The 21,823-nt window shown below is 44.8% G+C and overlaps 1 protein-coding gene across 13 annotated transcripts in view; it reads right to left on the bottom strand.

Moving 5' to 3' along the window:
• Positions 1-1,370: 1,370 nt before the first annotated feature.
• KMT2E (lysine methyltransferase 2E (inactive)) overlaps positions 1,371-21,823 on the bottom strand; it is a 181,176-nt gene continuing 160,723 nt past the window's right edge. For all 13 annotated transcript variants that reach the window (XM_073619626.1, XM_073619632.1, XM_073619629.1 and 10 more), the window contains 4 exons: positions 21,481-21,776; positions 4,746-4,834; positions 3,843-3,934; positions 1,371-3,569 (listed from right to left, as the gene is read on the bottom strand). In XM_073619626.1, the coding sequence (XP_073475727.1) occupies positions 2,145-3,569; positions 3,843-3,934; positions 4,746-4,834; positions 21,481-21,776 (1,902 nt within the window). In that variant the 3' untranslated portion in view covers positions 1,371-2,144. The remainder of the gene's footprint in view (positions 3,570-3,842; positions 3,935-4,745; positions 4,835-21,480; positions 21,777-21,823) is intronic.

Here is a 21,823-nt window from a genome sequence, read left to right as displayed (position 1 = left end):
TACATTCCATGTGACAGCAATAAAAGTTTTTTTTTTAAAAGACACAATTTAATAATAAAAAAATAAATAAAATGAAGAAAATAAAATGTTTTAACGTGCCCCCGTCCCGCGAATTCGCGCAGGAAAGAAAACAGATACAGAAGACGCGCCCACATATGTAAACGGTGTTCAAATCACACATGTGAGGTATCGCCACGATCGCGAGAGCAATAATTCTAGCACTAGACCTCTGTAACTCTAACCTGGTAACCGTAAAAAAAATTTAAAGCGTCGCCTATGGAGATTTTAAGGTACTGTAGTTTGTCGCCATTCCACGAGTGCATGCAATTATAAAGCGCCACATGTTTGGTATCTATTTACTCGGCGTAACATCATCTTTCACATTATACACAAAAATTGGGCTAACTTTACTGTTTCGTTTTTTTTTTGAATTCATGAAAGTGTCCCTTTTCCCAAAAAGTTGCGTTTAAAACACCGCTGCACAAATACCGTGTGACATAAAATATTGCAACAAATTGCCATTTTATTCTCTAGATTCTCTGCTAAAAAAATAAATATAGATAATGTTTGGGGGTTCTAAGTAATTTTCTAGCAAAAAATACTGATTTATGTCAGAAATAGGCTTAGGCATGAAAGGGTTCAAAGAAGAGGGATGGTAAACATGGTGGTAAACATGGCCCGGCCCCAACGTTTTTGAGATGTGTTGCTGCCATCAATTTCAAAAACACCTTTTGTTTTCATGGTACGCTTTCTATTGTGAATATGGGTTTATGCGATGCGCAAATCATTGCATACTCTTTATGTAGATTTTACACAGACAGCATCCCAACTTTTTTGGAATTGGGGTTGTACCTGAAAGGGGCTCTACTTTTACCAAAAAAGTAGAAACCTATGTGTTCTGGTTAGAAGGAACAGTAATTACTTTGTCAACATCAACTATTTAGCTCTACTGTGCCAAAAAGCAACTCTGATAATTGGTTTAGGGATCTTGCTTACTATGACCAAGCTTTGACCGTCCATAATCCACAGGTTTTAGCTGGTTTTCAAGGTGAGCAGAGCTGCAGACTGATGATGCCATAAGCCAGGGGGGTAGGCAACCTCAGCCCTCCAGCTGTGGTGAAACTACAAATTCCATCATGCCTCTGCCTCTAGGAGTCATGCCTGTGATTGTCAGGGTCTTGCAATGTCTCATGCAACTTGTAGTTTCACCACAGCTGGAGGGCCGAGATTGCCCACCCCTACCATAAGCAGTGCAAGAACAGCTGATCCTAGTTAGGACACATATTGATTCAGTGATTTTATGTTTAAAATGGGAAAAGAATTGAACACTGCAATAATGCAAGGTATGAAATTAAAACTCAATACAAAAGTTTTGGAATAGTCAGGAAAAAGTACTGACAATGCATTTTAATGTACAGTTTAAGTGCTGTAATTATGTCTCAACATTTTGTAAAATGTATGAAAGGACTAACCTGATAAAACAGACATAATTGTGGTTTATTAACATGAATTAAAATGCCCAACGAGTGCTGCAATGTGACAGTATATTACAAAAAAATGTAAATGTCATACTGTACTACTTCCACAAGGATCATACAATAAAAAAAAAAACTATGTACAATGTTTTATCAAATGAGGTGGAAGCTGAAAGCAATATACAGGCAAATACAGTATTTACAAAACTTCTAATGAAGTCAAATTGTTAAAACAACTATACATTAAATTACAATTGTGTAAATAAGCAAGGTAGCAATGTAACATTGAAACTGGCGTGTTAGCGATACTCACACACAGCACAGAAAAAAAAAAATAAAACGTGTTAGTGCTTTTACCTGTGTATTTAAATCACATGTATAAAAACATACAATACAAAACGTTCACTAAATGAATTGAATTTCGACAAGTGATGTTCTGCAGCATAAACTACACTGCAATCAAACAGAACTGGAATGTATACTTATAATCTAAAGACTTGAAACTGGCTTAAAAGCACAGATAACAGATATAAAAATAAAATGAAAGCGCACTGGTAACTGCATTTTTACAAATTTCCATATACAGGCTTTAAAAAGTACCTTTGTAAGGTACATATAAAATGTACAATTTTACACATTTCAAAAATGTTTATTTATGTGAAGCCAAATCTAATGCCAGCCTGAGCCATGGTAGTTATTTTGGAAAGTTGGTGGCACCTGTGGTCTATGAATAGGTATCTGTCCAGGAACTGTAGAGGCCGGCTGTGGTCCTTGCACCCCATGGGGGAGACTTACAGACCCAGGATGGGGACAAAACCCTGCAGCAGATGCAATACTGTTTGGTCCTTGTGGCTGAATATGAGTCCCCTGACTAGGAATTGGATGGTGAGGTCCTGCTGCAGGGGACTGGTGTTGTGGCACAGGTCCCACTGTATTGTGAACAGGAGCTTGGGCTGAGTATGAGGCTACACCGGCATGAGCTCCTGAAGGAAAAATTGGAGGTCCTTGGTGAGTCTGTAAGTGCAATCCTTGTGCTGATGCCGAATGGTGTCCAGACCCACCTAAAACATTAGTGGATTGAGGTGGTGGTGGTGGAGGAGGGGGAGGGGGAGGAGGAGCTGCATTTAAAACATGCTGGTGTTGCACTGGCAGTCCTTGATGTCCTGCTGATACATGTTGCATGTGCGAATGGTGAGGACTAGGGCCTGGTGGGGGAGGGGGAGGTGGTGGCAAATGATGTCCTGTTGTCTGTGAATGAATAATAGTGCCACTAGCAACTGGGGCAGCATGAACTGCACCTGCCACGTGTGGCTGGGGGCATCCCGGTGGAGGAGGTGGTGGAGGGGGAGGGACACTTGATGCTGTGCTCTGAAGATGGACAGCAGAGTTTTGTGAAGGCAAATAATGTCCCGAATTAACATGATGTCCTTGAATTGCTGGTTGCCCAGAGGCTGTTGGATGGCCCTGGTTTGGACAAGATGTAAACACAGTTTGCTGGGGAATACTTCCTTTGATTTGACTGTAGTTCTGAAAAGACCCAGAGGGCTGCTGGTTTTGATAAAAGTTTGTTGTTGTTGGAGGAGGAGGAGGTGGAGGTGGGGCAGAATTGTTTACAGTCTGTTGATTAAAAGCAGTATAGACTGTTGTACACTGTCCCGTCTGGGCCTGGGAGAACAATTGTCCACTTGCTGGCTGGGGAGTCGAGGGTTGAAGGCTTTGTGAAACAGGATAGAAGTTAACATGGTTTTCTCTTTGTGGTGTCCCCGTCTGATGTGGTGGAGGGTGATGTGGTCTGAACGGGGACCCTAACTGTTGAGAATGAGGCTTTGGTGAAAGGTAACCATGTTGTATAGGTGTGTGTGGTGAAGCCTTTGGTGACTGTTCCAGATGAGGGGAGGAAGGACAATGCAGCTTTAAAGGTGTAGAAGGCAGCTTCTGTGAATGAGGTTGAGCAACATGAGATTTTAAAAGTGACGGCTGTTTCGCTTGCATCTCTGATTTGAAGGGGCTTGACGTTTCTGCCGAAGATGTATTTACAGCGGTTTCCTGGGAAGGATCAGTCTTTATGGAAGCCTTAGGTCCTGCAGAACAAGGCTGTAGAGAAAAAGCAAAAAGATATAAGTAAAGACATTGTGTTTGTAGGGTCCTAGATTTGTTTTAATAAATGAATGCCAATAATATCAAATTGTAAGATGATGTATGTCTGCACAATCTATAAATACGGAATTGAAATTTATTTTGGTCATCTAAATATAAAATCAATTTCCTTCTTAAAAATTGTAATGGATATGCGAGTATATGCCTGCTAAAGGCTCATGTTAAATACTGGCGACATGCTTCATGCATTAGGCATCACTGGCATCTTACCGTGTTCTGTCTAGGAGGACTGCTGCAATTCTGCTGTGATGCATCAGGAGACTGGATTTCTTTTACGCTCTCACCATTCTCCAGGTCAACTTCTAAAAGTCCGTAAATGAAATACAAAAATATAAATGTAGTTCCTTCAGTTTACAAACAGCCAGTATATATTTCAGTGTTTGCAGAACAGGTGTACAATACCTATCTTTTTTTTTTTTTTTTTTTTTTTTTTTTACACGTAATGGTACAGCTGTAGGCTGTCATTATACAGGACTCCACTCACTGTGTTAAACAGACCTATAAATAGCACGTTTTACTGCAAATCAGAAAAAGACTAGAATTAATACAATTAAAACCTTGGACTTTCAGGCCAGCTGGACTTATATCTGGGGAAAGTGTGTCCATGTTCAGCTGCCACTAATTGTAGACAAAGTTCAGTTTTTTGACACGCTGCCATGTTAAAAAACTGCATGGGACAAATCATTGATATTCTAAAATCCTAAAACACAGCTGCTTGTCTGAGCAGACCATGATGAAAGCAGTTAAATCAAAATCACTGCAGAAATGTTTGACTTATATCACTGGAGGATTTAAAACGCTGCATCAGAGCAATTTAAAAAGTTATATCAATGCAGTAACATTATCTGAAAGGTTACAAATCCTGAACATACAAATAAAGGTATATAAATAAAACAAACATACTGTGACTTGGATACTGTACCATTTTACTGATAAAAAGAAAGCTAAAAAGAAGTTTGCGGCAAACATCCAATCATATGCAGGGCCAGTTTATTTTTTTTAATCCCCTTCTAGGACGTTTTCCAGTGGACACAATTTTACTTTATTGCACATGTAAACGTTCAAAGTAAAGTTCAAGTCTGTTGACTTGAACATGAAACCCATTTTACTTACCGCCATCTTTATCCTTTCTGTGGTCGCTTAATAACAAGGCCCTGTGATAGCTTCTTTCTCTAACCTGTTCCACAGAGGTTGAAGAAGTCCTGGAAAAAAAGAACAAAGTGTCATTCAATATAAAGCATACAGGTAAAAGCCAGTAAATTAGAATATTTTGAAAAACTTGATTTATTTCAGTAATTGCATTCAAAAGGTGTAACTTGTACATTATATTTATTCATTGCACACAGACTGATGCATTCAAATGTTTATTTCATTTAATTTTGATGATTTGAAGTGGCAACAAATGAAAATCCAAAATTCCGTGTGTCACAAAATTAGAATATTGTGTAAGGGTTAAATTTTGAAGACACCTGGTGCCACAAACTAATCAGCTGATTAACTCAAAACACCTGCAAAGGGCTTTAAATGGTCTCTCAGTCCAGTTCTGAAGCCTACACAAACATGGGGAAGACTTCAGATTTGACAGCTGTCCAAAAGGCGACCATCGACACATTGCACAAGGAGGGAAAGACACAAAAGGTTATTGCTGAAGAGGCTGGCTGTTCTCAGAGCTCTGTGTCCAAACACATTAATAGAGAGGCAAAGGGAAGGAAAAACTGTGGTCAGAAAAAGTGTACAAGCGATAGGGATCACCACGCCCTAGTCAAGATTGTGAAAAAAAACCCATTCAAAAATGTGGGGGAGATTCACAAGGAGTGGACAGCTGCTGGAGTCAGTGCTTCAAGATCCACCACCAAGAGACGCTTGAAAGACATGGGTTTCAACTGCCGCATACCTCGTGTCAAGCCACTGTTGACCAAGAAACAGCGCGAAAACCGTCTCACCTGGGCTAAGGAAAAAAAGAGCTGGACTGCTGCTGAGTGGTCCAAAGTCATGTTTTCTGACGAAAGCAAATTTTGCATTTCCTTTGGAAATCGAGGTCCCAGAGTCTGGAGGAAGACAGTAGAGGCACAGGATCCACGTTGCCTGAAGTCTAGTGTAAAGTTTCCACCATCAGTGATGGTTTGGGGTGCCATGTCATCTGCTGGTGTCGGTCCACTCTGTTTCCTGAGATCCAGGGTCAACGCAGCCGTCTACCAGCAAGTTTTAGAGCACTTCATGCTTCCTGCTGCTGACCTGCTCTATGGAGATGGAGATTTCAGGTTCCAACAGGACTTGGCGCCTGCACACAGCGCAAAATCTACCCGTGCCTGGTTTACGGACCATGGTATTTCTGTTCTAAATTGGCCAGCCAACTCCCCTGACCTTAGCCCCATAGAAAATCTGTGGGGTATTGTGAAAAGGAAGATGCAGAATGCCAGACCCAACAACGCAGAAGAGTTGAAGGCCACTATCAGAGCAACCTGGGCTCTCATAACATCTGAGCAGTGCCAGAAACTCATCGACTCCATGCCACGCCGCATTAATGCAGTAATTGAGGCAAAAGGAGCTCCAACCAAGTATTGAGTATTGTACATGCTCATATTTTTCATTTTCATACTTTTCAGTTGGCCAACATTTCTAAAAAATCCCTTTTTTGTATTAGCCTTAAGTAATATTCTAATTTTGTGACACACGGAATTTTGTATTTTCATTTGTTGCCACTTCAAATCATCAAAATTAAATGAAATAAACATTTGAATGCATCAGTCTGTGTGCAATGAATAAATATAATGTACAAGTTACACCTTTTGAATGCAATTACTGAAATAAATCAAGTTTTTCAAAATATTCTAATTTACTGGCTTTTACCTGTATATCCTGCTGGTGGTACCTGTGGAAAGGGTAATTATTTGTAGCCAATTTAAAGAGTAACTACACTATTACATGCAATTTGGGATAACACTTAGATTTGTTACATGTTGCTGTTCACATAATATATCTTTTAAAAAGCCAAGCAGATATTTTGGAATATTCTTGTAGTGTTCTTTAGTGAAAACTCTAGGACTAAAAAAAAAAAAAATCCTACTTTGCTTCCCCCTATTTCTCTAAGATAGATGAGGGGCTGGGGAGCTGTGCTTGTCATAATTAACTGGCTGTACTATGTTGGCAGACTTCATTTTTGTTAGGACAGGCGGTTTCGTTTATAAGCCTCCGCAGAGACCACGTTTATCTTGAAGCGGACTGCCCGCTGAAGAAGATACCGGGGTTATGGCAGCTAGCTGCGGCCATAACAATATTCCTCTTCAAAGTAGCAACGTAAAACAAAGGCGGGCGGTCCGGAAGTGTTTAAGAGCCATGGGAAGAAGTTATGTTTGACGTTGCCTCCACCCTCTTATGCCATGGACCCGCATCTTTTTCTCAGTCGGCAGCCAGGCATCTACGGGAGAGGACGCGATAGTCTCCACAGCTGCTGGCGGAGCTTAGAGGCATGCACGGCGTTCCTGAAAATACCAGGGTTATGGCAGCTAGCTGTTGCCTCAACCCTGGTATTTAGCATCAAAGTACAGATGTACGGGTACGTCGTTTTGCGTGGAGTGGTTAATAATAGGGTACACAGACACAATATATTAGAGGTCGACCGATATATCGGCCGGCCGATATTTGGCTTTTTTTACTTAATCGGCATCAGCCGATTGTGCAAGCCGATTCAGCGGGACTTGCAAATGACTTCTGTAATTGAAGTCAATTGCAAGTTGTCTGAAGTTTTCTTCTCTCCTCCTCTGGGCAGCCTGCCAAGTCTGATAAGAAGATACATTGTATCTGGGGTTCTTTTATCAATAGACTGAACTCCATGGAGAAGTTTTCAGTTTAACCATTTAAAGACTAAATCTTTTCTGACGTTTGTTGCTTACAAGTAAAAATCCTGTATTTTCTGCTATAAAATCACTTAGAACCCCCAAACATTATATTTTTTTTTAGCAGAGACCCTAGGGAATAAAATAGCGGTTGTTGCAATATTTTATGTCACACGGTATTTGCGCAGCGGTCTTTCAAACACAATTTTTAAAAATAAAATACACTAATGAAATAAAAAAAAAAAGCAGTAAAGTTAGCCCATTTTTTTTCGTCCAAAAGTTTTGATTACCTGTTTTTGTGTATTTAATATTTAAGATATAGTTATTTTTTTTTTTAATCTAAATTCTATATACAAGTGAACTGATTGGAGGTTTGTTTTGTTTAATAAATGTTTAAATATAAAAAATTTTCTGTATCACTTATTACTTAAGGCTGCTTTCACACTGGAGCGGGCATGCGTTGACGGTAAAATGTTGTTAATTTTAGCGGCGCTTTACCGTCATACCGCTATTCGGCTGCTAGCGGGGCGCTTATAACCCAGCTAGCGGCCGAAGAAGGGGTTAAATGCGCCCCTGAAGCGCTGCTGCCAAAACGCTTTGCAGGCGCTTCGGCAGTGGTGCGCATTCATTTCAATGGGCAGGAGTGGTGGAGGAAAGATGCCGCTTGCAGGACTTTTTTTTTAACATCCTGCCAGCACATCGCCTCAGTGTGAAAGCACTCGAGCTTTCACACAGACTGCAGGGGAGCCGTTTTACAGGTGCTATTTTTAGCCCAAAAGCGCCTGAAAAGCGCCCCAGTGTGAAAGGGGTCTAACTGTTAGATTTTATGAGATGAAGGGTAAAAAAAAAAAAAATCAGCCTAATATATCGGCCCTAAAAAAATCGGCATCATATATCGGCCATCGGCCACCGCAATTTCTAAATATCGGCTTTGGCATCGGCCAGAGAAAAACCCATATCGGTCGACCTCTACAATATATTACCCAATTTGTTTGTCAATTTAAAAGACGAGATAGTGCTGAGTAAATGGATAACCAACATGCCAAACACTAAAATTGTGCATGCCTGGGAAATGCCAACAAACTTCAGTGCCCTATTTTTTCTATAGGTGCCGCTTTAAAAGGCCCTATAGGTCATATTTTTTAATTAACCCAAAATATTGACCCTGATAATAATGCTAGCGGCTTTCACTCTCACTTCAGAATGTGCAGTGTCTTATAACGTATGAAGCACAACTGACAGTTTCATAGGTGTGGGAGGGGCAGGCTAAAAACATTTTTGTGGATAGTTTAAGAGCTTGGGGGTGTTTTTTTTTTTTCAACAAATCTTCAAAAGTCAAGTGATACAATTTTGTTAGGATAGTTTTTTGTTTTTTTAACCACTTAAACCCTGGATCATCTGGCAGAGCAAAGACCAGAGCACTTTTTGCGATTCGGCACTGCGTCACTTTAACTGACAATTGCGCGGTCATGCGACGTGGCTCCCAAACAAAATTGACGTCTTTTTTTTGCCCACAAATAGAGCTTTCTTTTGGTGGTATTTGATCACCTCTGCAGTTATTTTTTGCTCTATAAACAAAAAAATTGTGACGATTTTCCAAAAAATGCATTATTTTTTACTCTTTGCTATAATAAATATCCCCAAAAAATATATATAAAAAAAATTTTCTTCCTCAGTTTAGGCAGATATGTATTCTTCTACATATTTTTGGAAAAAAAATAAATAAAATAAAATCGCAATAAGCGTTTGATTGGTTTGCACAAAAGTTATAGCGTTTACAAAATAGGGGATAGTTTTATGGCATTTTTGATAATAATATTTTTTATTAGTAATGGCGGCGATCAGCAATTTTTATCGTAACTGCGACATTATGGCGGACAGATCTGACACTTTTAGCGCGATTTTGGGACCATTCACATTTATACAGCGATCAGTGCAATTAAAAACGCACTGATTACTGTGTAAATGTGACTGGCATTGAAGGGGTTAACAACTAGGTGGCGCTGTAGGGGTTAAGTGTGTCCTAGGGAGGGATTCCAACTGTGGGGGGGGCTGTGTGTGACAACACTAATCACCACTCCAGATTACAGGGAGCGGTGATCAGTGACAGTGTCACTAGGCAGAATGGGGAAATGCTTGTTTACCTTAGCATTTCCCCGTTCTTCTGCGTGAAACGATTGTGGGTATCCCCTAGGACATAGAGTCCGCGGGACCTGCGATCATGGACACGAAGCTCCCGGCGGGCGTGCGCCCGCATGCCGCCTCTTAAAGGGCAACGTGCAGGTACGCGATTCTGCCTGTACGTGCCCCTCTGCCGACGTATATCGACGTGAGGCGGTCGGGAAGCAGTTAAGACATAAGAAGCCTATTAGACCCCTGATGTCTCACCTGCCTTCCACTGAAATCTGACAGCCCTAACCACATCCAGGCAATGTAGGGTAATTTCCTTGTCATATTTGGGAAGAATAACGTCCTCCTCCTGGGGAAGGAAGATTCTGACTAGGCCTGTGTCCAAGTTTAGACCCAGGTACTAAAGACTAAATGCTGGAGAGAAGACTTTGGAAAGTTGATAATCCAGCCAAAGGTTGGAACAAAATGATTCTTCCTTTGGATGCTGGCAGTAAAGGCTGTGGCTGAGGAGTTCTTCAGTTGAAGGCTGTCCAGGTAACCTGTGACATGATCACTGTGGATTCATAGAAGAGCAGGAACCTGTACAAGCACGTTTATAAATGTCTGGGGTTGCAGAGAAGAGCCCGAATGGTACTGTTACAAGTTGGCCTCCCCTAGCTATAACAAAACAAAAACCAAACCAGAAAAAAAGTGTTGATGGGAGGGGAAGAAGGGGATTGCGTAGATAGGCATCTTGTAGGTCTACTGATGCCAGAAATTTCCCTTGTCTGAGAGAAACAATGACACATCTTGCTGATTACATCTGCGATTTTGATGCACAAAAAAATAATAATCTGGCTTTGGGACTGAATAGGTTTGAATAGAAACCTTGAAAATAGGATTTTTGTACTCACTGTAAAAACCTTTTCTCTGGGAGTTCATTGACAGACACAGCTCCCTTCTCTTGACCGTAGGGTTATACCTTCCTCCTTTCAGGAGAGACTAGGCAGAACACGCATTGCATGTGAAAAAAACAGAACTATACAGTTCCACCCAGGGGGGGTCCCTCTGATATAACCCCTCAGCCTGCCTCCTGCAGCTCAGTACGTCAACAAGCAGTATAACGTAATTAAAAGGAGGGGTGGGTGCTGTGTCCGTCAATGAACTCCAGAGAAAAGGATTTTACGGTGAGTACAAAAATCCTATTTTCTCTTTCGTTCATTGACGGACACAGCTCCATTCTCTTGACCGTAGGGACGTCCCCAAGCAGTGTCATAACGAGGGGTGGGAACAGCAAAACAGAACTTCACCCACAACCAGAAGTGCTCCCCAAACGGAGTAGTTACCCTCTGAATCAACCGCAGTAGAATCTGCGGGCGACAAATGCATCAAACTGCATGGACAACAACATGAACTTTGTCCAACAAAAGAAAACAATGTAAATTGCAACATTACACGGCTGCCTGCAGAACTTTGCGGCCAAAGCAAGCATTCGAAGATGCGCTTACATCAACCTTGTAGAACTTGGTAAAAGTGTGAACGGACGACCAAGTCGCCGCCTTACACACTTGATGTCGGAAAGCCCAAGAAGTCCTAGTGGAATGGGCTGTGACAGGAAAGGGGGGCACCTGCCCCTTCAAGGCGTAAGTCTGGACCACGATCTGTCTGATCCACCTGGAAATGGTAGTCGACGAGACCGCTAGTCCTTTTTTCGGATCAGCCACAAAACAAACAGTGAATCTGACTTCCAGAAGGGAGCCGTGGCAGACCGATATACTCTTAGAGCCCGGACCACGTCCAGGGAATGGAGGGCCACCTCTTTAGGATGCGTCGGCTTAGGACACAGAGATGGTAACACAATGACTTCATTGAGGTGGCAGGCCGAAACCACCTTCGGCAAAAAAGAAGGTTGCGGACGCAACACCACCTTATCCCTGTGGATAATCAGATAGGGCGACTTGCAAGACAAGGCCGCCAGCTCGGAAACCCTCCTGGCAGATGTAATAGCCACCAAGAAGGCTACTTTAGAGACAGGGTCAACAAGGGAATTTCCCTGATGGTTCTCAAACAGCGGTTTCTGAAGCGCCGACAGCACCAGGTTCAGATCCCACGGAGGTAGAGGTGGACGCACCGGAGGAACTACATGCCGAACCCCTTGCACAAAAGTGCGTAACAACGAGTGAAACGCCAGGGGTCATTGGGAAAAAAAAAAAAAAAAAAAAAAACAGCCAAAGCTGAAATCTGTCCCTTAACGGTGCGCAAGGCCAACTTCTGGTCCACTCCTCGCTGTAAGAACAGCAGGACTCTAGCCACCGAATAAGTACGTGGGCGCCAACCCATCTCCTCACACATGGAGATATAAGCCTTCCATGTACGATGATATATCTTCTGGGAAGAAGATTTCCTTGCCCTCAGCATAGTGGAAATGACCGAGTCCGACAGACCTCAGTTCCTTAGCACCTGGCTTTCAACAGCCACACCGTTAATGCAGGATGAAGTATCGGGCCTTGTGATAGGAGGTCCTCCCGCACCGGCAACTGCCAAGGGGCATCTGCCACCAGGCGTATCAGGTCGGCATACCAAGGACGCTGAGGCCAATCTGGAGCAATCAGTATGACTGGGATCCCCTCGGCCTCTACTCTGCAGAGCAGACGTGGTAACAGTTTGAGCTGAGGAAAGGCATAAATCAGCCGGTACTGCCACCAACACGTCCGCCCAAGGATCTTTTGTCCTGGACATGAACCTCCGCACCTTTCGATTGAGCCGAGAGGCCAAAAGGTCCACATCTGGTGTGCCCCACCGCAGGCAAAAAAGCCTGAACACCTCCGGATGCAGAGCCCATTCTCCTGGGTCCAGCATCTGACAACTTAGATAGTCCGCCTGCCAGTTTTCTACTCCCGGGATGTATATAGCCGACAGGGCCGGTACATTTCGCTCTGCCCACCGAAGGATGTGAGCGACCTCCTGTGCTGCAGCCGAGCTTCTCGTTCCTCCTTGATGGTTGACATGCCACCACCGTGGCGTTGTCTGACTGGATCCTGATCGGACGTCCTTGTAGTCTCATCAACTATGTGGAGAGGCATAGCCTGATCGCTCGAAGCTCGAGCACACTGATTGGTAACTGGGATTCCTCCCTCGACCAGAGGCCCTGTGTCGATTGTACTCCCAATACTCCACCCCAGCTGGTCAGGCTGGCGTCTGTCGTGATCACCGTCCAATGCAGTGGTAGGAACGATTTCCCAGACCAAAGGGCCAGAGATCTCAGCCACCAGAGAAGAGAGTCCCTGACTAACTGGCTCACCAGAATCTGTCAATGTAGGGATAACGGAGATTTGTCCCATTTCGACAATATCTCCCTCTGCAAGACTCTGGTGTGGAATTGGGCGTTCCTGTACCGCCTCGAAGGAAGCCACCATAAGGCCCAGAACTCGCATGCAGAAACGCAGCGACGACCACCTATGGCTCCTCAACCGCTTCACCGCACCGGTCCTGAGAGTCTGCAGCTTGTCTGAAGGGAGAAACACTCTCGCTTCCACGGAGTCCAGCAGAAAGCCTAGGTATTCCAGATGTTAAGTCGGCACTAGCACCGACTTCTTGTAGAGTGTGCTTGGTGATTGCCAAATCTTCCCTTAATTCTGAGGCGGAAGCTGCTCCCAGAAGGAGATCGTCTAGGTAACCCATGATTGCGATCCCACGTTGTCGCAACAACGCCAAAATTGGAGCCAATACCTTGGTAAAGACTCGGGGTGCTGAAGCCAGTCCAAAAGGGAGAGCCACAAACTGGTAGTGGTCTTCCCCTACTGCAAATCGCAGAAACCTCTGAGGCATATGGGTATGTGCAGGTACACGTCCTGGATATCCAGAAACGCCAGAGAGTCCCCCTGATGGAGTGCAGCGACTACGGAGCAAATTGATTCCATTCTGAACCTCTGTACTTTCACAAAGCAACTGAGGGCTTTTAGGTCCAGGATTGGACGTACCTCATCCTTTTTGGGGACTACAAACAGATTGGAATAAAATCCCTGAAACCTTTCCATTTCTGGAACAGGCACCATCACCCCGCGGCTGAGCAGGTCCCTTACTGCCCCAAACAGGGCCTCACGGCGAGCCGGGAGTGATGGTATGCTGGAGGGAAAAAATTCAAGTTACGCTTACCGGTAACGTCTTTTCCAGTAGTCTTTCAGGACAGCCACATTGAGAGACCTTGGCTCCTCCTCTTCCTTGGAAACACTGCGCCAGCCCCCATAAATTTACACCTCCCCCTGCCAGCCTCAGTTTTTTTCTAGAGCACCTCCGTTTAGCTGGGGAGACACAAGAACACGTTAATAACATACTATCACATATTACTATTGTGCCCTTTTTTAGGTCTTCCTCAAGACCCCCCAAAACTTCGGGTGGGTACTAGGGCTGTCCTGAAAGACTACTGGAAAAGACGCTACTGGTAAACTTGAATTTTCCCTCCCCGTCTTTCAGGACAGCCACATTGAGAGGATAGACAAGCACTTACCACTTAGGGTGGGACAACAGCTTGCAATACCTTTCGCCCAAAGGATTGCTCATTTGCTGATACCAGATCCACTCTGTAGTGTTTCACAAATGTGGTGAAACTGGACCATACAGCTGCCTTGCAAATCTGCTCTGGCGTTGCTCCAGCTCTTTCCGCCTGTGAAGCTGCCATAGCTCTGGTAGAGTGTGCTTTAATTCCCATGGGGGCTTCTCTACCCGCTAGCCTGTAGGCCTGAGTAATAGCTATTCTAAGCCATCTGGCAATGGTGCGTCTAGACGCCTTCTGTCCCCTTCTTGCTCCGCAAAAAGAAATAAAGAGAGAGTCTGACTTTCTGAAAGTCTTTGTCAGCTCTAAATAATGTAGGATACATCTCCTGATGTCTAAGGTATGAAACCTAAATTGCCTTTCACTTGAGGGATTAGGACAAAAAGTTGGCAAAATTACCTCCTGGCTTCTATGGTATTTCGAAGCCACCTTCGGTAAAAAATGCCGGGTCAGTCTTAAAAACGACTCTATCCGAAAACATAACATAAAAGGGGGGTCTAATTGAGAGGGCCTCCATTTCACTGACCCTCCTAGCTGTGGTTACAGCCACCAAAAACACAGCCTTATACGTTAGGTCCTTTAGAGTACATTCCTCTAAAGGTTCGAACGGGGGTTGTCAAAACCTGTAAGACCAGGGAAAGGTCCCATTTAGGGAAGGAAGGGCCCTGCACTGGTCTCTGTCTTGAAAGGGCTTTGTAAAACCTGACCCACCCAGGAGTCGGTGGCCAAGGATTTCTCTAGGTACGTGCTAAGCGCTGACACTTGGCTTTTAAGGGTACTGATGGCCAACCCCTTATCAGCCCTGCATTGCAGAAACTCCAGGACTGCTATAGGGCTCTGCACCTTAAAGGAGTTTTCTTGGCACCAAGCTCTAAAGCGCCCCCAAACCTTTTGGTAGATTCGGCGCGTCTCCTCCTTTTTATTGTCAAGAAGGGTGGATACCAGTTGATCGGAAAAGCCTTTGCTTCTTAGAATCTCTTCTTCAGAAGCCAGGCGGCTAAGTTCCAGCGGCCTACCTGAGGACAAAGGACTGGGCCCTGCGATAGGAGATCCTTTCTGGTCGGAAGGAACCAGGGAGGTTCCGCTGCAAACCGACCGAGGATCGAGAACCAAGCTCTCTTGGGCCAGTAGGGAGCCACTAAGATCAGTGTGGTGTTTTCTGCCTGGAATTTTCTTAAGACTGCTGGCAGAAGCACCGGAGGTGGGAAGGCGTACCAAAGTCTGAAGTGCCAGCTTTGTCTCAGGGCGTCTACCCCTAGCGCGTTTTCCCACCTGCTGAGAGAAGAAATATGGGGTCTTTGTATTGCTTCTTGAGGCAAATAGGTCTACTTCTGGGAGGCCCCATCTCTTGACTATGAGATCGAACACCTGCTGACTGAGTGCCCAGTCGGCCTCTCTCAGTTGCGTCCAGCTGAGAAAATCGGACACTATGTTTTCCTCTCTCTTCAAGAAAACTGCTGAAAGAGACAGAGCATTGGCTTCCACCCAGCCGAGGATCTCTGTGGCTAGGCTTAACAGAACCCCGCTTCTCATGCCACCTTGCTTGTTTATATAAGCAATGACCGAAGAGTTGTCTGACCGAACCTGGATGTGTTGCCCCAGTAGGTCTTCCCTGAAAGCTCTGAGCGCCAGACCAACTGCTTTTAGCTCCTTCCAGTTGGAGGACCTTTTGAGCTCCTGCTTTTCCCATGTCGCCTGCTCCCACCAAGGTCCCAGATGTGCCCCCCAGCCTCTGCCACTTGCGTCTGTAGTGATCACTCTGGATACCGGAATGATCCACAGGCGCCCCTGTGACAGATTTATCTGTTTCCTCCACCACCAAAGGGACCTTTTGACCCGAGGAGGGATCGAAAGCAGATTGTCTAAAGACTCCTGGCTGTGGTCCCACACCTTTAAAATCAGTGCCTGCAGGGGACGGAAGTGGAGGCCTGCCCACTGGACTGCTGGGATGGCAGACGTTAGTAGGCCGAGGGTTGACATGGCCACCCGTATTGATACCTGCTGATTGCTCTGAAGGCATGCTACTGCTTGGTCTAGCTTTCGAATTTTCTCTGGTGGGAGAAAAAAACTCTCAGCTGAGTAGAATCCAGCAGGTATCCTAGATAGGAAATCTGTTGAGCGGGAATAAGGTTGGATTTTTCCAGATTTAGTAGCCATCCTAGCCCTCTCAGGGTTGTCTTTGTTAATTCCAGATCCCTGATTAGTTGCTCTGAGGATGGTGCGAAGAGAAGAAGATCGTCTAAGTATGCAATAATTGATACCCCCCTGATTCTCAAAAAAGCCATGGCCTCCGCCATGACCTTCGTAAATACTCGGGGTGACGAGGATAGGCCAAATGGCAGCGCCTGAAACTGCAGGTGAATAGTTTCGTCTCCTACCCTTACTGCCAGGCGTAGGAACTTTTGAAAGACCTCCGCAATGGGGATGTGGAGGTAAGCATCTTTCAAATCCAATGACACCATGTAACAGTTCTGGGGTAGCAACGCTCTGACAGTGAATATCGATTCCATCCGAAATCTTTTGTAGATAATCACTTTGTTCAGAGGTTTCAAGTTTAAAATTAACCTGTAACTCCCCGAGGGTTTTTTTCGCCACGAAGACGTGTGAATAAAAGCCTGTCCCCCCTTCTTCTTTTGGAACTCTGCACACTACATTCTGTTGTTTTAGTTCCATTAATGCCCCTAGGGGGGCTTCCGCTTTTGCCGTACACCTGGGGAGAAGCGTTATTAGGCTTCGACGTGGCGGGGTCTCTGTAAACCCTAGACAGTAGCCCCTTCGGATCCCCAGGATAAATTGGTTGGGAGAGATTACTTCCCATTGTGGAAGGAAGGCTCCCAATCTTCCCCCCACTGTGACCCCTGAGTCACTGGGGCTTACTGGGTTGCTCAGGAGGGCGAAAAATCTCCCCTCCTTTGCCCTTACCCCTTTGGCTCCAAGGCTTCTTCTCCTGAGTCTTGGGAGGCCTTCTTTTCTGTGAACGAAACCCCCTCTTGGGTTGATTTTGGGTTTTACGTTTTACTGGGAAAGCCTTCTTTTTATCGGCGGTACGGTCTAACACTGTCTCCAGACCTGGGCCAAAAAGCAGATCACCGGTCAGCGGAATGCCACAAAGTTTAATTTTTGAGGGATTGTCGCCTGGCCAAGTTTTAAACCAGAGGGCTCTTCTGGCTGAGTTAGCAAGTGCTGCAGTCCTGGCTGACATGCGCACTGACTCAGCTGAAGCATCCGCTATATATGCTACGCCTCTTAGGATTGTTGGAAAGGACGACAAAATAGTCTCCTTTGCCGTACCTGCCTCAATATGAGCCTGGATTTGTGTCAGCCAGTGCTCGAGGTTTCGGGCCACAACCGTGACTGCCATCTCTGGTTTCAGATTACCTAGAGTTGATTCCCAGGTCTTTTTTTTAACAGGGAATCAATTCTCTTGTCCATGGTATCTGTCAGAGCTCCCAGATCCTCGAAGGCCAGATCTGTGTGTCTGGACACTTGTGAGAATGCTGCGTCTAATCTGGGGTTCTTGTTCCAGATTAAGGCAGGATCGTCCGAAAAAGGGAATCTTCTTTTAAGAGACCCAGAGAAGAAGGGCTTCCATTCGGGATCCTGCCATTCTTTTTTGACCGTATCTATTAGGACCTCATGAACAGGAAATACCTTTCTTTTCTGTTCCTTTAAGCCCCTATACATCTGGTCATGGAGAGATAGGGTTTTTTGTCCTCCTGGATACCCAGGGTGGTGTAGATAGCCCCTAGGAGGTCCTCTACCTCCTCAAGGGACAACTTGTACCTTGAGGGCCTTCTGCACTCCCCATCCCTACTCTCCCCCTCCGATTCATCCTGAGAACCTGAGGTAGCACTGTCTGGTTCCTCCCTAGCTTCCTCTCTGGAAGTGACCGCCACTTCTGCTGAAGCAGTGGCCCTAGGAAGGGAAGATGCAGAGTCCTCTGCCAAAAGCGGGGTTGTATTCTGCGATGCAGGTGAGGGTTTAAGGGGAACCTGTAACCCTTCAAACAGGGTCTTAAAAGATTGGAAAGTTGAGGATAACTCCTTGACTGATGCTGCTAACCCCGATTCCTGTTCAGCAGCCCTCTCATTTACTAAAGTATCAATACAGTCCTGGCATAGGACTTTTTTCCAAGCCTCCCCCAGGGTAGCCCTACAGGAGGCACATTTTCTCTTAGAGCTATGCTGGGGTTTTTTCTCAGAAGATTTCTGAAAAACATGGAAAAATAAAAAAAACAAAGCACCAATCAAAATCCCACAAAATCTCTCAAAATCTCACACAGAAATACAACCATGGGGAGAGTCAAGTTCCTCCTCAAACATGAGGGACTTGGTCTCGCCCGCCCACCTAGAGGGGTTCCTTCCCCTCCCCCCCTACAGGAACCATAAGGGAGGAGGGAGAGCCTAGGTAGAGGGGGAACCCTTCCCCAGGGTACCCTTACCTTAGGCTGGCATCGCTGAGCGCCGTCTGAGCATCCGCTTCCGACATGCTGGTGGGCGGCCTGTGGAGTCCTCACACCGCCTGTGCAGTGAACAAACTCCTCTCCAGCCTGTGCCCGGCCCTCCATCTAGCGCCACGCGACCCGGAACCGGAAGGTGCGGGTCAAAGGACGCACTTCCACCCCCCCTCGCCGGAAATGACATCACCCGCCGTCTGGCCCGCTCGGCTCCACTGCGGCCTGTACCCTGCACAGGGGGGACAGAGATGCCTCCTGCAAACAGCCCTGTGGCTGTGAAAGAGGGCCCCCCCCAGACTTCCACCAGCGCTCGGCGAAGTGGGGGAGGCGGACGAGATGCGGCCAGTAAGTAGCCTGCCGCTGCCCCAGGGACCGCTGTCTCTTAGTTAGGGACTTTTTAAAAAAAATAGCCCCCAGTCTCCCTGACTGCTTAGGCCTGGTTCCCAGCGCAGTGTCTCCCCACCGGGGAAAACACAAATAACTGAGGCTGGCAGCGGGAGGTGTAAATTTATGGGGGCTGGCGCAGTGTTTCCAAGGAAGAGGAGGAGCCAAGGTCTCTCAATGTGGCTGTCTTGAAAGACAGGGAGGGAAAATCTGTTTAGTGGCCAAGAGAGAAACTATCTTGCAGCCCGATTAAATCAATTCGCAGACCCATTTGTTGGACAGCCGAGAGGCCCACCGAACTGCAAACTCAAATAGGTCTTCACCACCAAAAGGCATGCATAGATGAGGCTTTTCACAAGCAGGTTTAGCAGACCAACAATTTAACCAAAAATACCTGCACACATGCACAAAGATAAGGGACATTTTAGAGACTTGGCGAGACAATTTCTCTGTGGCCTCAACACAACAACGGTGCTGAGGGCATCATGTGTAATTGTTCATTTCATGCACGAGTTTTGTCCAGTTTTTTGTGGCAAACAATACAGCCCTAGGAATTTATTTATTTTTTTTTTTTTTTTGTCAGTGCCTAATCACCTGAAGCCTGCATATAACTATGGCTATTGCTATTTTTGTATTTTTATAGCATGAATATATGGAAAAAAAAAAAAAAAAAAAAAACACACTTTTAATGTACATTTAAGGTTTTTAAAAGCTAGGTTTCCTATGCTAATTAACTTGACTGGTTTCATGGAGACTAGTAAAACAGGACCTGATGTTGGCATGAAATGGGGGGCGTGACACAGCCATGTCCTGAATACAAAAAAGCACTAGCTTGGAGGTGTCCGAGAAGCAAGGAGTTTTGTAAGCGATCCTGGAACGGAGGAAGATTACTCCATATCACCAGGAAGAACAATATAAGGGGACTCAATAAAAACAAAGAAAATCTGTGCAAGGAGGAAAATTCACCTGGGGATGACACAATCTACAAGTAGCTTTCAGTGGTTCCACATCATGAACACTGTCCATGCTCATTTACTAGGAAGCGTATATAGCTTTTGCATGTGTATATTGTATGTATATTTTGTAATAATGTGTATTGTTTTCCTAAATTTGTGAGCAGTTTGTACGTACAGCATTCTTGTTTAGTAAAGCACGTTAATATATACTACGCAGGGTTTTATGCTTCCTTGCTTTATACTTCAAAGTAACCTTAAAAGCTACAAAGTAAAATAACCATAGTCTAAGAATAAAAAGTCCTGAGTCCTTCACGTTATATATTTTTATGAAAAAATGCACTATTTCAGAAACATGGCCTCTGCTTTCCAAAAAATATACAGTTTTGTAATTTAAAGCAATTTTCTAGCAAGAAATGCAGATTTTGAACATGTGGGTGAAAAATTTAAAAACCTGCACCAAATGTGAAGTGGTCAAGTGATCAATGCTGAAATCTGAGGTGCCTCAATTTAATCACTTCCCGACCAGCCGCCGCAGTTATACTACGACAGGTTGGCTCCCATGCGCGAGCCGTCGTAGCTATAAGTCGGCTTGCAGGGTTGGGATAGCAGGCGAGCGCCCGCTGCACAGCAGGGGGTGCCGATGCTCGTGGCCGACGGTCGTGATGACCGCCGGCAGGAGACACAGAACAGGGAGCAGTGTGTGTAAACACATACTTCCCTGTTCTGACAGGAGTGACAGATCGTGTGTTCCTATTAGCTAGGAACCACAATCCCTCACTTCCTCTAGTCAGTCCCCTCCCCCTTCAGTTAGAATCACCTCCCAGGGAACAGAGTTAACCCTTAGATCGCCCCCTAGTGTTAACGCCTCCACTGCCATTTTTATAGCATTGATCGGTGTATTAATGGTCCCAAAAAGGTGTCAAAATTGCCCGATGTGTCTGCCATAATGTCGCAGTCACGATAACATCACAGATCGCCGTCATTACTAGTATAAAAAAAAAAATAATAAAAATGTTATAAATCTATCCCCTATTTTGTAGACGCTATAACTTTTGCGCAAACCAATCAATATACGCTTATTTCGATTTTTTTAACCAAAAATATGTAGAAAAATACAAAATTTTTGAGGAAAAAATTGGCTTTAAAAAAAAAAAAAAGAAAAAATATGGGGATATTATTATAGCAAAAAGTACAAAATAGTGTTTTTTTTTCAAAATTACTGCCCTTTTTTTGTCTATAGTGCAAAAATAAAAACCGCAGAGGAGATCAAATACCGCCAGAAGAAAGCTCTATTTGTGGGGAAAAAAGGACGTCAATTTTGTTTGAGTACAACGTCGCACCACCACGCAATTGTCAGTTAAAGCGACGCAGTCCCGAATCGCAAAAAGCGCTCTGGTCAGCAAGGGGTAAATTCTTCCGGGGCTGAAGTGGTTAAATAGTAGTGTGCTTGTGATAGATAAATATTTTTATTATTTATTTTATAGATGCAAGAAAAAAAAAAATCTAAACCTGTGTGTTATTTGGATGTCATTTAAAGTGGAGATAAAATGCTTACCACTGCACCTCAGGATCACTTTTCTCACTCGAAGCGGCATCCATTGCTGGAGAAGTTTGGTCTGTATCCTCCGTGGGGATATTCGGGGCCTCAGTTGGCAGGGGAGCAGTCACATTAGCTACACTCTCAGTTGGCTCCACACTCTCCACACTGTTGCTACAATTTTCACCAACACAGTTCCCCACAAGATTTCCGCTCTCAGGATGTGGGGAAAGTGTGACCAAGGACAAAGTTTCCGGTTTTGAGCCACTCTTTCTTGCCTCACGTTGTCTTTTTCGGTACTCTAACAAGGATACCTGCATAAAAATGCATTCATAAAATACCTTACTTACAAGGCATAATA

The sequence above is a fragment of the Aquarana catesbeiana genome, linkage group LG03 (assembly GCF_042186555.1).
Source record: "Aquarana catesbeiana isolate 2022-GZ linkage group LG03, ASM4218655v1, whole genome shotgun sequence".
NCBI classification, from domain to species: Eukaryota; Metazoa; Chordata; class Amphibia; order Anura; family Ranidae; genus Aquarana; species Aquarana catesbeiana.
Note: the sequence above shows the minus strand (reverse complement) of the source record. Positions and strands in the feature narration are given on the sequence as shown.